This window comes from Cnephaeus nilssonii (assembly GCF_951640355.1).
Source record: "Cnephaeus nilssonii genome assembly, chromosome: 10".
NCBI classification, from domain to species: Eukaryota; Metazoa; Chordata; class Mammalia; order Chiroptera; family Vespertilionidae; genus Cnephaeus; species Cnephaeus nilssonii.
Window position 1 is genome coordinate 3,260,295 of NC_137081.1, and position 15,518 is coordinate 3,275,812.

General features: G+C 38.8%; 1 protein-coding gene across 3 annotated transcripts in view; it reads left to right on the forward strand.

Annotated features, from left to right (window-relative positions):
* Positions 1-15,518, forward strand: part of GLS (glutaminase) — a 62,635-nt gene that overhangs the window by 35,292 nt on the left and 11,825 nt on the right. The window contains exons 11-15 of one of the 3 annotated variants that reach the window (XM_079782787.1): positions 208-258; positions 1,892-2,068; positions 3,277-3,408; positions 4,575-4,667; positions 5,633-6,625. In XM_079782787.1, coding sequence (XP_079638913.1) covers positions 208-258; positions 1,892-2,068; positions 3,277-3,408; positions 4,575-4,667; positions 5,633-5,779 — 600 coding nt within the window. In that variant the 3' untranslated portion in view covers positions 5,780-6,625. Of the gene's footprint in view, positions 1-207; positions 259-1,891; positions 2,069-3,276; positions 3,409-4,574; positions 4,668-5,573; positions 6,626-15,518 lie in introns of those variants that run through there. The other 2 variants (XM_079782788.1, XM_079782786.1) reach the window with 2 other exon arrangements.

The window sequence follows — 15,518 nt, forward strand, 5'->3', positions numbered from 1 at the left end:
TTCAACTAGAATCTAGAAGTCTATATGTGATGTAATTTTGTTTTATTGTTCTTTGTGATTTCCTGTTTATACCCTTTTATAGGTAATGTGCTATTTTGTTCTCAATTAAAATAAAACATCAATGTACATTTTTAAAATTTAATCTTAATATCTGCATTTCCCCCCCTGTGTTTGTATGTTTTTAATTGCCTTTCTATTTTTTTCCAGTGTTTTCCAGAAGGCACAGACATGGTTGGTATATTAGACTTCTATTTCCAGGTAATTTACTTTAAATATATGAATTGTGTATACAAATAAATGGGTATATCATTTTGCAAATATAGATATCTCTGAAATCTTGCCTTGGAGGCAAGAGAAAATATATTTCCCATTGACATTCGTAACAATATACTCATGAAAGACACTCTCGTGTGTGTGTCTCCTACAAAGTCATGACTCGGGATGTAATAGGGAAAATTCACTTCTGTAAATACATTCTTAATTAAGAAGTGTCAGAAACAATTGACTTCTTGTTAAAAATGGAACCCTGTTTTCTTAGCTCCTACATTTTGTTTGGAGGAGTTAACGGAGGGTTCATAGTGGCAGTTTCTCAGTTCGTCTCTGCGGTCACATAGTGGGTTTTCTTTTTAAGTTAGAATAGCAAGCTCCACTCGCTTCAGACTCCTCATCTGTGTGGTATAGACTCCATTAAAGATCGTCTTCCTGGACATCCCTCCCCCCATGCTGTCAGCTCATATTAGGAGTGTATTGCCTTAGGACACACAACTCCAATTAATACTAAGTATAAATTAAGAAATGGCTGTTAGAATTTAAATTTCATGTATTTTAGAAAGGCTTTCATGATTACATCAACCTTTGTCTTTGCTGTATGGGTCAGTATAGTAACTAGATTCTGTAGTTTCGGGGGAATTGGGAAGAGGCTTTAATAGAAATAGGCAAAAGTGAAAGTCAGTAAAAAAGTGGCTTCCAGTCACTACAGTAATTACTGTTTTTGCACCTCTTGTATGTAGATCTTGAGGTGTGAGTGAGAAGGTTTCTAAGTGGAGAACTCGGTTTTTTTTTCTTTCTCTTCCCCAGGCCCTCTTTCTCCTCTACTTTCCCCGTTTTGTTTGCTGTTAATGAAAAATAAAATAGACCATATTTATTGTTTTAGTTTTATGGGTACATTTGGGTTTGGTATGGTAAACTTTTTCCATTAGTTTGATTATATTTAACTACAAAAAATTTACTCTACATTGTAACTGGGCTTTGCTTTTCTACATTCATCATAGTATATCCAGCACCCAGGGTCAATAGTAAATAAATGTTTGAATCTTAGTTGATGGTTAAAAGGAAGCACTTTGCTTTAGGCACACATGTATGCAGGCTAGACTGTCTTGGATTCTTCTTCACTGAGTCCTTTGCATGTTGCCATATGGGGATGCTGAGCTTTGTTATAGACGAAACGTCAGGCAGTTAAGCATTCTTTCTCTAAAGCGGCGATTTCTCATACAGATGTACCTATTACACTGCTTTATCTGAAAACCATGTCATGGCTCCTTTTCCTGTTGAGTTAATAATTATGTTGGTGTACCTTACAGAAGCATTAAAAGCAGTTCTGAACATCACATGGAGCAATTACAAATACTAGTGCCTAGGGCCTGGCTCTTCCTAGCCTAGTTCTGCCATTAAAAGACTGAATAACTGGGGAAATCCGAATAACCTTAAAGGGGATAGACCTTTGTCCAAATTACAATCTTTAGAATGTCAAGCTATATTAAAATGACCCCCTTGGGATCATTTCAGATCTGTATGAAATGCCAGATAAAATAGATTATCTTAGAAGTCAAATGCAATACTAAAAATAATGTGAGCCTAGATTTTTCAGAATTCGTTTTTTGCTTCCTCTTAGTTATGCTCCATTGAGGTAACGTGTGAATCGGCTAGTGTGATGGCTGCAACACTGGCTAATGGCGGCTTCTGCCCAATTACTGGTGAACGAGTACTGAGCCCAGAAGCCGTTCGAAACACACTGAGCTTGATGCATTCCTGTGGCATGTATGACTTCTCGGGGCAGTTTGCTTTCCATGTAAGTTATTGTTTAATCTTAATTTTCTGTCAAGAAACTAGTCTGGACTAGTTCTTTTAAAATGGCAGTTTGAACTTTGCTTCTCAAATTGTACATTAATTTTTAAGAGAGGCTTGTTTTCAAGGTTAATTTGTTACAGAATTGGTAAGGAATAGAGTTACTAGTAAGCAGTCTACCAGATGTTCTTTAGAACCTGAAGTTTTATTTATAGAACCTCATCACTTCTTTTAAGGCATCCCCAATATACAAGGTTAGTATAGACTACTTAAGTTTTAAAGAACTTAATCTTTAATATCATCAAAATATTTAATCACTGTTCAGGTCATCTGGATTGTCTTATAAATTATTATTTTTCTCTTTGACTTGGGCTGCAAATAGTGCCTTACAATTATGATTGGTTGTATCTCCCTTTATTTTTCTTTAATCTATAGTCTTCCATGCTGCCTTCTCTCTTTTTTCTTGTTATTTTGGGTTGAAATAACTGGGTCATTTATCCTGTATAGTTTCTCACAGTTTAGATTTGGCTGATGCCTTCACTGTCCCTTGTATTCCTTGTGAGTCGGTAGATCCCATTCAGGTGATTTTTTGTTGTTGTTTAGTTTAATTTTATACAAGATTACTTGTAGCAGGAGGAACTCATTGTTTGAATGTTAGTAAGCCATTAAAGAACACTGTCCTGATGATATTAACTTTGTCTTTTATCATAATTATTATCAAGTTTTGCATAATGTAAAGGTAAATGTCTTGAAGAGAATTAACTTGAATTACCATCTTATCTCTATTCCTCAAAATGTCTCTGACATTATACCACAGAGAATCTTTTAAGAAGATATAAGTTCTCATTATTTTCTAGTCAAACTGTTTGTTGAAAATCATTTTTTGTACTTAAAAGCAATACATGTTTATAATAAAAACAATTAGAAAATATAGGCACAAAGAATAAAATAAAAATATAAGCCTAGGAATTAGAATATCTTTCAAAATTTTTCTATATTTAAATACATCCCAACTGTTGTATATATCTGTCTTTCATTTACCATATTATAAGCATGTTAGTAAATACCCTCAACATTTTTAAAGTTGGAATTCTGTATAGAAATAAATATGCCATGACTTTTAAGCCATTTATGCTCTTGTTGGACATAATAACTTGTGTTATTTTAAAACGTTAACATAAATGTTTCTTTTTCTTTTCAAATTGTTTTCAGGTTGGTCTTCCTGCAAAATCTGGAGTTGCTGGGGGCATTCTTTTAGTCGTCCCCAACGTCATGGGCATGATGTGCTGGTCTCCCCCTCTGGACAAGATGGGCAACAGTGTTAAGGGAATTCACTTCTGTCACGTAAGCATGTTTTCTCAACGAAAATAACGATCATATAACATGAGCCATCCAGTGACTCTATTTTTTTTACTCATTTTCATAGTTTATTGGTTGTTGGCTTGGCACTCTACTCATAGAGGGCTCTCATAGAAACATCCTCACAGAAAATTCCTTGTTTGATGCTTGTATTTTCATATTTATGGTTGTAATTACTTTTTGGTTTCCAAAAGCTCAGCAAAATATACTAACTTGGAGGAGTAATTTGAAACGCAATATAAATTAAGATTATTATAGTTCATTGTATCATCTTTAATCTTACATGGTTGAAAAACTTTATCCATAAAAGTTTTATTGTTGTTGTTGTTTGTTTGTTTGTTTGTTTGAGGAAACCAGCACTGCAATTTAAAATTATCACACTTCTGCCGAAACCGGTTTGGCTCAGTAGATAGAGCGTCAGCCTGCGGACTGAAAGGTCCCAGGTTCGATTCTGGTTGGGGGCATGTACCTTGGTTGCGGGCACAACCCCAGTAGGGGGTGTGCAGGAGGCAGCTGATCGATGTTTCTCATCGATGTTTCTAACTCTCTATCCCTCTCCTTTCCTCTCTGTAAAAAAAAAAAAAAAAAATTATCACACTTCTTGCCTAGATCAGAATTTTATGTTGTGACCCAACTCTTGCTAATATTTTAGCTTCTGGCTTGTTTACATTTATTACTTCCCAGGGTCTTCATTTTTTCTCCACTTTATTAATTAAAACTCTGATTTATCTTCAGTTTTTTATTTTCTATAAAAATTAGAGAATGACACTAGATTGCTTGCAGGTTATAATAGACTGTAATCAGAATATTTATTTGTATTTTTGTGGTGTTTCATTTTATGGTTATTTGAAAGAATTCTTTCATATGCCCTGTTAGTATAACGCTCACTTTATAGGAAATGAAAGGTAAACAATTTGAGTTTCTGAGTCCTGAGATCATGCTAGTAAGCAGTGATCTCAAAACGTGTATCCATATCTTTTTCTTCAGGTTCCAGTCCTCTTCCTGATGGGTCATGTTGTTTTAGCAACATGCAGAAGTGCTTTGTATGAGATAGTAGTTAAATGGGGCTGCATCGTATAATTTATTCAGTTATGAAGAAACAGTTGCCAATGAATAGCTAATTTCTTATACCTGGCTTTGTTTATTTACAGGATCTTGTTTCTCTGTGTAATTTCCATAACTATGATAATTTGAGACACTTTGCAAAAAAACTTGATCCTCGAAGAGAAGGTGGAGATCAAAGGGTAAGCTAAATTCTTATTTCGATTGTTATGCAATATTTTTTTAAGAGAGAAAATGAGATTCACCAGTTTAAATAAAAATTAGTTTAATTGGCAATGGCCTCATATCTATACTGATCGCAAATGAGTGTAAAACATACTTCATAGATACTAAGTAATGATGTTTTATTTAAATTGAAACTGGTTAGCCTAACAGCAGGGTTTCCTCTCTTCCCATTTTTTGCTATTTTAAGGAATTGATTCTGTTAAGACACATTAGAAAGCTGTACATGCTGTAAAAAGAAAGCCTGTTTTTACTCTTAATACATGTCTAGAATTCTATAGTTTTGACGTGGATGGGTATGTAACTGGAAAGGGATTAGGTATTATAGTGTTAGTGAGACACCATACAAAGCCTCATAAGTTTTATGACCCACTATTGTTGAAATATTTTTCTACATAAAGTGTTTAATGCAGTATCCCTGGTACTCGTAAGTACCATTTTCTTATTAGTGTGCCTGGCTTCATATCACACACACACACTAGTTGTTTAGAGTTTGTATTAGGAGTCAGGACTTACATTTCAGGAACAAGATTTTTTTGTTTTCATTGTTGTTCACTGAACTAAGGAACTTGTTTTGAGTTTTAACCCTATGGAAAATGTATGTCATAGAATTACCTAATTAGACTTGAAGCTCATATGAAGCACTTATAGGTAGAAAGAAAATACTTTAATGCATAAACTAAGTAAATTTTCATGTCATTAGTTCCAATTAAAGTCACTTATAATAATAGGAAAATTATGCAGAGCCAACACAGTAGAAACTCCCATGAGAGTCAACATGAGTAACATGGAGCTAACATCAAATGGTGGTGGGTAAAAATGTGAGCAGATTTTAATAACATTCACTGAAAAATACCATTTTATAGCTCGGACCTTTCTTCACTCAAGTGCACTAATAAATTATGTATGTTGCTTGAACAACTAGCATTCCTTGGGACCATTGGACTGTGAAAGTCTCCAACAAGAACTTGCTTTAAAAGAGACAGTGTGGAAAAAAGTGTCACCTGAGTCCAATGAGGACATCTCGACAACTGTAGTGTATAGAATGGAGAGTCTGGGCGAGAAAAGCTAAAGCAGTGGCGCTAGTTTCAGAGTTCTTCAGTACCTTCCACACATTGTTAGTGTGTTTGCATACTATAAATATTTATTTGAGTTTTTTCTGTTCTCAACCTTTGCTGCTGGAGCCATAAAGCTTTTCCTCTTTTTATTCTTTGTGTAAAGAGAATCAATTAAAAAGTAGATTTTGCCAGTTTTTAAAAAGTGATTTATAAGTAAGTAAAGCAAATTTGCTTTATTTTTAAAAATGCTAAAAGGATTTAAAATTTTTCCTGGTGTAATTAAAAATTTAATTATAGAGTCAACCCCATTTAAAATAGTAATAGAAATTTGTAATTTGTTGGTTCTAAAACCCACACATTGAACTTACAAGTTTCATTACATTTTGTTCTTTTCCAGTTTTAAAATTGACATGATGTCTTTAGTGGCAATAAAAAGTATTTCTAAGCTAAAAAGAAAACTTAAAAAGGTAAAATAATGAATCCCAAATTATTTAATATAGCAGATTATAAAATTAGCTTATGTTTACACGTCATGCCATTTTTAGTGATAGATTGGCTTTAAATTTTTAAAAATTCATTTAAAATTTTATCAAACACTTTATAAGTCATGTCTTTGCTTTTTTACTTTGCAACTCCTATGTTCTGTCAGAATTGTCATGTACAGGAGTGTCTTATGTTACTAAACATTCCAGCCAAAGAATTGCAGGTACAAGATAGTGGCATGCCCTCTGCTAAGAAGCTGTGGTCACCAGAAGCAGCGGTAGTGAGTGTCTTCAAGTGAAATGTTTACCTGAACAGTTTTATTTTCTATTATACACGTAGCCTTTTCTGTTATATTTAAATAAAATTGGTGAATCTTGGTTTTAGCTTTTAGTAATTTTATTCTTATAGTTTTACAAATGCTAATGAATCTTTTATGACAAATTATAGCATCTCATAAAGTTTGTTCTATTTGAACTCTTTTAGAGTACTTGGGAAATTGAGTTTGAAGGTAGTGAGTATTCTACTAAAATACCTATTAGATCTGAATCCTTTTGTTTGGTTATAAAAATGGAATATTGAGAATCAAACTTGTTTTTAAGAGAACTATAGGTTCTACACAGTCTGATTTCAAAGAATTCAAAGTATTTAAAGTCTGTCTTGGCAAAGTGATAACATTCTGTAGGACCTATTCACTCTCCCTCCTTCCTCCATGCACCTCTGTTCTCTCCACAGTTTCTCACAGCTTCCAGGTGCTTCTTGTTAATTCATTTTTAAACTTGTAGATTTTGAAGGTGCCAGGGTGGGATCTAGAAGGAGAACTTGATAGTTTTCTTGTGTCATGGCATATATTTATATGTTATGTGAAGTTTTAGAGGATTTTACCAAGGGCTTTATGGTGGTTTGAATGTTCCTCTAATGTACAGATGCATATTCTAGCTGGATGCTTCTGGTATGGCCGTCCACAGGAGAGGAGTGTGTGTGAAGGCCTCACCTCTGCTGGACCTTGGGACAGTATACATTTCACCAGAGCATTTGTGGTTTGGGGAACTGAATGCCTTAATTCACAGTTTGTAAAAAAGGCGTTATCCCCCCCCCCCCCCCCCAATGTCCTCTAAATTCTTACATTTTACTATTTTATTTGTAGGTTAGTTTTACTTTGTAAATGGAAATTTAGTGTTTCATACTGTTTTCATATTTGTATAGATTTCAAAATGGGTAATTTGTGGCACCTTTTTATGTTGGTAAGGCTAAATACACACTTACCAGCCGAGTAGGCTCTGTCCTCTGCTGTATTTACAGACTTGTTAAGGAGGGGCATCCAGAGATTTGTAGGAAGGCATAAATGGAAGAAGGGGGTATTGTGAATAGGCCCTCCAACTTTACTTTGCAAAAAAGGGGGAAATCTTTGCCAGATTTTACGACATTATTTTAATCCCTTCTGTGTTTTAACACCTTTTCAAATATAGTTCTTGAAAAGTCCCCAGTACTGTACTGTTGGATTTAATGTTTCATTCCATTACTGATTCTTGATATTCAAGCACTTAAAGTCAACGTATTTGTTTTTCTTTTCATTCATCATTAACATTTCATTTGAAATGTATATCCTTCTTGAAATACTTTATTTTTAGCATAAATGTTGTGCATTTTAATCTTCATGTTTGGATTAAAACATTTGTGTTATTTAGCTTTCTTTCATTTGCTTTGTATATTTAAGAATGTATCTTTTATTTTCTAGTATGCTTACTTTTTGTATTGTACAATAAATTTATTTTAAGCTGATTTTATTGGTTTTTTTTTTTTAATGACAGCAACTTCAGCATTTATATACAACTAATATTTGGAATTTTAACTTCAAAAAATTATCCTTTATGAAGATACTATTAAAATGTTTTATATTCTTAATTATTTCTGAGGCTGCTGTGAAGAAAAAATTAGAAATACTCCAAAAGGGATTCTTCCTTTTCTTTCTCTCTCTCTCTTCACAGCACAGTTAAAATTGTATTTTAACAGTTTCCGTGTGTTGTGGAACAAATACAGCACTTAAAAATTTCCTGTTTGATGAAATTTGCCATTCATGTAACAGCTTATGATCACTTGTTCTAAAAGATCCATTGGTTTTTGTTTGTGTGTTTAACTCATTTGATGCAAAGGAAAAGGTAACCCAAAGAGCTTAATTGTCTTGGCTCACAATGTAGAGTTTCATAGGCATGTATGTATGTGGAAAGAATCATTGATATAGACTGATATGTCAATCTATATCATGTTAATCTATATACGATGTATGTGTTATACGTGCAAGTGTTTATGTGTATATCTGTATGAACGTCGATCTTGCCAGCCAGCCATCTCTCCACATTCTGAAACCAGCAGCAGTTCTTTCCACGTCGTTTGTTGTGTATAAATGATTCATTGAGCTCTTCCGATTCCAAGTTTTGTCATAAAAGAAACTCTAATACTTTTGCTGCCCCAGAATTTATTTATTGTTCAGTGTAACTTGTTGAAGGCTCCATGGTTTCTGCTGCTCCCATTCACTGCCACGCTATCGAGGTGAGAGCCACCCGTATCGGGGAAGTCCACAGCAGGGAGCAGGGCCATCAGTGTGCAGCCGTCTCCAGGGCTTGTTACACAGGAAGATTGCTTTCAACCTAAATAGTGCACTTCTCCGTTTGGGCAGATCACTTTATGGAACAGTTGTTTAAAAATTATGCACTATTTTTAGTTTCAAGACTTTTACTATTCATTTGTAAAAATTTGGTTTTTCTCCTAGAGGTCTTGAAGATGCTAGAATGCATTTTTTTAAAACCAAGTAATGTAATTTCTGCTCAGTAGCATCTTCACCATTTTATATTAAGTGTAATACTTACATTGTATAATAAAGACCAAATCCAGATCTTGGAGATGCAACTAGCTCCGCTGTATCATGGCACGTCCCTCAGATGTTCACTTAGATTTACTCAGAATAAACTGGACCCGAAGACCATGTTCTGTCATGGCAAAACCATACATGAGCATATATCCAGACATGTCAGTTCAACCACGTTTATTTCAAATGGTAACACAGTTACAGTCTTTGTTTCTTACACTGCTTAGAAACGGAAGAAATATATTGGACTGGGAGAGGTTCTTTACCCTCTTCTCCCCTGACCCCACAGACAGTTTACTAATGAGAATACCATACATTGCCCATGACTTGAAAGAAATTTAGAAATTACAATCTTAGTCTGGACTTGGGTTTTTAAAACTACCATAAGGCATTTAGGGCAAAAATCTATCCAACAGATGATTAAAATTATCTTGGAAAGCTTAACTTTGGAAAGGCAAAATTCTTACCTGAAACAATTTTAAAACTTTTGTTTTCATATTCCACTCTTGGGCGACTTTTGTCTCTATAATGAAAATCTCCTCTGCCAAGCAATTCCACTTGGAACCCTGAGTTATAATTTTAAGTCATATTCTGTAAACAGCTGAAGAATTTGTTTTATTTCTAAAATATAGTTCAATCTTCCTAGGTCTTTGATCTCCTGTTTACCGTAATCTTATAGTTTATTAGAATCACATAATTGGGCTTGAAAATAATCGTAAAGGCTATCTGCTATAAACTCCGACTCCATTCAACCCCCTTTTCCAGGTTTCTCCACCTTCCTTTCTCAGTTAACATCTTCATCTTCTTTATGAGTCGGTCTGTTTTGTGTCTTGTTGACATAATGAGAAGTGGTGGGCAGTACTTAGTGGACTACGTTATCTGGCCGACGGATTGTCCCGTTCACTTAAACTGCTGGTGTTTGCTTGTGAGCAGTCGTCTACCGCAGTGTGTACAGACGGGTCAAGTTAGAAGTGAACGTTACAACTATACTGAAGTTCTAAAAATAAACGTTCCCCGGAACCTTTGAAAGAGTGAGTGTAGCAGAAATGTGACTAAAAATAAACGTGCACCACTGGCTCTTAAATTCCTTCGGAGTTAGGCTAAATGCGCAAGTAAAGATTTTAAACAAGCAGAAGGCTGTTAGAGTTCTAGACAGATGTTTCTTTAAAGGATGTATTTTTTCTTTTTCTTTACAAGTTAGCTCTTCCAGCATATACTATGAAAAATATATAGCTACTTCCCCCGTTTTTACTTTAGATATTTGGATCTCATAGTGTCTTCAGAGCAAGGGCCCCGTTTTCTGTTTATTACTTCACTGTGTTAATTGTCCTCGGTACCAATCTGTTTCATAATTCTGGGCTTCTTATTTTTTACTTGTGAAGGAAATGTATATTGCTTTTGTTAAAATGCATTAATTTTTTTAAAAAAATTGGTTGATTTGATTAATTTTTTAATCAATTGGTTGATTAAATGCTAAAACTTAAATACTGTTACTCTAAAAAAAAGTCCTGTTCCTTAATTCTCAAAACTGAACCTGGTCTAGGGAGCTCTTCTCCCCACAGGTTCATGCCGGGAGCCTGAGCATGCAGCAGCCTGGCTCTGAGCCGGTGGGGGCTCCACTTCCCAGTAAGCCCTGTTACAGTTAGAATGACGCGGAAGCAGTAGCTAGCATCAGTGATGAAAGTGTACTCAGGTTTGGACCATACCATTGTGAAATCCAAATTAAAATCATGATTTTCAGCCTATTAGACTTCCTTATGTTAGAATTAGTAGTTTTCATTATTTTGTGTGTGCTTCACAAATTATCATGAAGGGACACTTACAAATAGTCCTTTGAGAGGATAGCATAAAACATAAGTCTCTCCTCCATTAAATGAGATTGGTGATATATTAATTATTAATTGAACTACATTCCAGATCTGTTGTTTTATTCTTTCGGTCATTCAAAATTAAAAGTTCTAATTGGAAATCTTGAAATATATTTATTTCAAGTAGTCTTTTTCATCTTTTCCTATCATGATTCATTTTTGGCTGAAAAATCGGGTATTTTAAAAAATTATCAAAGTTGTTCATAAAATGGGTTTTCATTTTCAGATCATCATATTGCTTGTATATTTGCTACCAAATTTTTTAATATTATTGACACTTGGCATTCTAGTTTTATTTTCTTTCTTTAAAAACATTTTTTATTGATTTTTAGAGAGGAAGGGAGAGGGAGAGAATTAGAAACATCAACGGTGAGAGGGAATCATTGATTGGCTGCCTCTGCACGCCCCACACCAGGAATCAAGCCCGCAACCCAGGCATGTACCCTGACTAGGAATTGAACCATGACCTCCTGGTTCATGGGTTGAAGCTCAACCACTGAGCCACACTGGCTGGGCTAGTTTTATTTTCTTTCAAAAGTTTTTAAAAAGTGTCAAAATCCAAACTTCTTGATTGGTCTTTGAGATGGGAGTCTGCCATTCTCCCAGGTTGTGTGATTGACTCCTGAATAAAACCTCTTTCCTTTCACACCAAAAAATAAAAATAAAGAAATGCAAACTTTTTTCAATATACTACAGCTTACTGTTGATCATTTATTTTACACTCAACTTCAAATACATACATCTGTGGGTTCGATTATATGCACAAGATTTATAATTTAAATCATCTAAATCATTGCTTCTACTTTGAATTGAGATAAATGTCACATTTTCTGCACTATGAAACTCCATTAACATCTCCATGAAATACAGAAGTGATTTTGTTAAAATTTGGTGGTAACTAATACTATTTAACCCTCTTTAATCATGCCAATAAAATATTTCTTTCTTAATGTCTCTCTTTTGTTTTTTGTTTTTTACCTGAAAGACAACTAGAGAAGGAGCGGTTTTAAGGAGTGGAATAAGAGCTTAACTTTCTATTTGCCTGTTTGTGAAGTGTTTCAGCTAAAAAAATATTACAGCCAAGTTTGGAGCATGTGTGACTTCTTTTTCACCTTAAGGAGAAACAGGAGCACGAAAACTCATTTGCTATGTTTTTAGCCAAGAAATAAAAACCTGAGGAACTTTAATTTTGATTTGGTCACGGTTGTGCGATTTTGTTTCACATCCACCGTGTGTGTCTGCCACAGAATCGGCCCTGCTGTCGCCGGCCCCTCCCCTGCCAGCTCGGCCCTGGAGAGGCCTGCTCACGGGTCACTCAGCTTGCGCTCGGCTCTGGCTGGAGGCTGATGCTGCGGCTTGTCTTGGCTTTGCAGTGATCCGTGTGCAGCCCCCTGTCAGGCTGGAGTTCTGTGTTCAGAACCTGGTATCTTTCGCAAAAGTTCTGAATAGATTGGAACTTTGTTTCATCTTTGTTTTGCATTTTGGGTTTAAATAGCAACTGTGCGTGCTGGGCGCTTGCGCGTAAGATCTGGATGGGTAGCCCGGTGTGAGTTACCAGAGACATGAACTTCCGAGGTTTGTGAAAGTCCATGTAATTTTTTTAAATGTCCCAATACCCGGTTTAATGTTTTATAACAATGATACCAGTTCTATGACTAACGTTTCCTTCTCCAGAGGTGGAGTGAGGATGTCTTCAGGAAGGTGTGCCATTCTAATTCATTCTGACAGGACGGCAAACCGTAAGAATGAATCCCTTACAAACCGGCCTCGGGTGGGAATGGCCACACAGACCTAAGCTGACAGCGATCTAAGTGGAGGAGAGTGCCCGTCGGCTGCTCCCTTGGAGCCTGGGCTGCTTGGTCAGCCCATAGCAGGAGGCGCCGTGTGTAGCCTGGAACCGAGGGTACAGTGGCGAGTCCTCAAGAGCATGGCCCTGAGCCCCGGCAGGCAGGCTTGCCCACAAAATCCTGACATTTTTTGTACATTTCTACCCAGTCTTGACAATTTCAGTTGACTCCAGCAACAATGCATGCACAGTACACCATCTTCAGAAACTGAGTGACATCAAAATTTGAATAGCACAGCTTTTAGGGTCATTGGTGACAACTAGGACTTCCTGTGGGCCAGCCATCAGGGCAAAGCATGCTTTGTTGGGCTTTGAGATCTTCATAAAGTCTGAAACGTACCCCTCAACCGTCCTCCGGCCCCAGGGCTGCCCCGGAGCTCGGGTCTAGGAGCTGCTGGGGGGCCAGGCAGGTGGTTCTGAGCACTTCGGAAACTGCTTTTAACGGGGCTTTGGAGTCTACTGCAGACCCAACCTACGAGTTAGAACCCTGTTGGGGTTTTCCTTTCAGAGTTTGGTTCTGCTTAAAGAGTTTCCCACTTACTGAACATTGCACCGGCAAGTGCGTCTTGTATAGAATTCTGGGTCTCCATCCTTGCTTCTCGGAATGCGAGTCCTGATGAGAATTACAAAGGTTAGCGGTAGGTGTGAGCAGTCCAGTGCGAAGGCCCTGGGGATGGGGCCGAGTGCGTTTCTTCAATAGCTCCCTCAAACGTCACATTGCTTTATGTGGAGGGTCTTAAAAAGACCCTGCTCCACCTGCTGCTGCATCCTGTGCGGGAGGGATGGGCTGTAACTTGAGCCGTCACCTGGGACCGACCGGGAGAGCGCGGGCACAGCGCAGAGGCGGACGCAGCTCTGTGGGGGGGGGGGGGGGGGGCGCTGAAGCACACACCTCGGACTTCACAGAGCAGGTGTGGGACAAACGGAGCGTAGGCCCTGGGCACCAGTGGGAATGGGGGGTTCTTTCTAGAATCAGTCGGGACATGTGCTCGGATGCCGTGCGCGATGGCCGTGCTGGTGTTCAGGGCGTCCAGAGAGGGGCCCTTAGGTGAGACCAGGGTTCGGCCTCTCGGTGTCCAAACTGTTTCGTTTCCCGGCGGGAAGGGAGCCCACCTCCTCAGGGAACTTGCTCGTGTTAAGTTTTCACCAGACTCGGAATCTTTCCGTTCCAGTGGCCCTGCTCCTGGTTTTTTATTTTATTTTTTGAAGTAATACAGGCCTTTGGTGACCCGTTAATGCTTGTAAACAAACGTGACGTTCCATCGTGACTGCGGGCGCCTCGTTCTCTGATGTTTGGCAGGCGCCTGTGGGGGAGGCGGGCCGGGAAGATGGGGCGCGAGAGGCGGGAGCTGTGGGTAGACGCCAGCCCCGCTGCGCTGGGGGGAGCGCTGGTCCTGGGGCAGCCGGCCCGCGGCGGGGAGCACTGGCCACACAAAGACGTGGCTGTTCGCTCCGACACTCGGTGCCTCCAGCCCCGGGTGTCCTTGGGGACGGTCCACTGGCGTTGACGGAAGGACAGGAGGCTCGGATCGGTGGTTCGCCTGCTGCCAGGCCCAGCACGTGCCGTTCACCTTGACCCCAAGCTCCCGTTTCACCGAGGCGAGGCGCCAGCGCGGGAGTCACCTGTTGTGTCCCCTTCGCTCTCTGCAGTGAGAAACACGCGCCCTGGTTCGCAGCTCAGGAGGAAACGGGTGTCTGGTTTTTCTGTGCATTCTTTCTTTGTGGCTTCTGTTTCCCACCGCAAGTTTCAGCCTTGGCATGGTATTGAGGTCCCAGCTCGGGTTTTCTTAGGCGTCTCGGCCCGGTAGATCCTGGTGGGAGCCTGCGCCCCGCCTCCCAGCAGCGTCACCTGGCTCGGGTGCTGAGCGTGCTTCCTCCTGTGTCCGACCTTTTATGATGGAACCAGGGCTGACAGTTCTAAAGCACGGTGCTTAGCACAGGCAGGGCAGTGCTTCATATTAGCCACCTTGTCAATAAAAGACCACTTTTGTCAACATGGGTTGTCCTCTTTCTTTGATGTAATTGTGACTTGGTTTAAGGAAAGTTATTTTTGTTGAGAAATGTTGAAAATGGTATGCTTACGAGATTTATCACTTAGCTGATCGAGAGCAGAATCAAGTGTTTGGGGCTGACACTTGGTTGTTTTGTAAATGAAGTCTTTGCACCTGTTCAGAGTACAATTGACGCATCCGCTCTATTAAAACGACCATCTGAGAACCTGCGTTGGTGCAGAAATTCTGAAATGTGGTCATGAAATTGCCGAGCTGTTATTCCCACAAAGGGGTTTCTCTAATCCTCGGATCATGTCTGTGGATTAGTGTTGTCTGCAGCATATTAATTATTGTGTCTGAATGAATCACCAGAAAGCGTGGGGACGTGGCCTCGTGCCGATCTTAGACCGTGGGACCGTGAACGCACGCTAGTCCTGCTTTACACGCCCTGTGAGCAGGGAGAGGAAACACCTGTGGTCACATGCACATTCTCGGGCTTATGGTTACACCCTGGCCGTTGGCTGGCAATGAACATGACCTTGGGCTGTGCGGCAGCAGGCTCGCCCTTTTAACCGGCCTTGTGAGCAGTTTGTGAGAGAAGGCTCTGCCAGGGCCAAGTGGCAGTGTAGCTTCTTAAACGGCGATCTGGGGGACGACGGTTCATTGAACAGACGGGTATCTATTCCCCGGCAACGGATACGT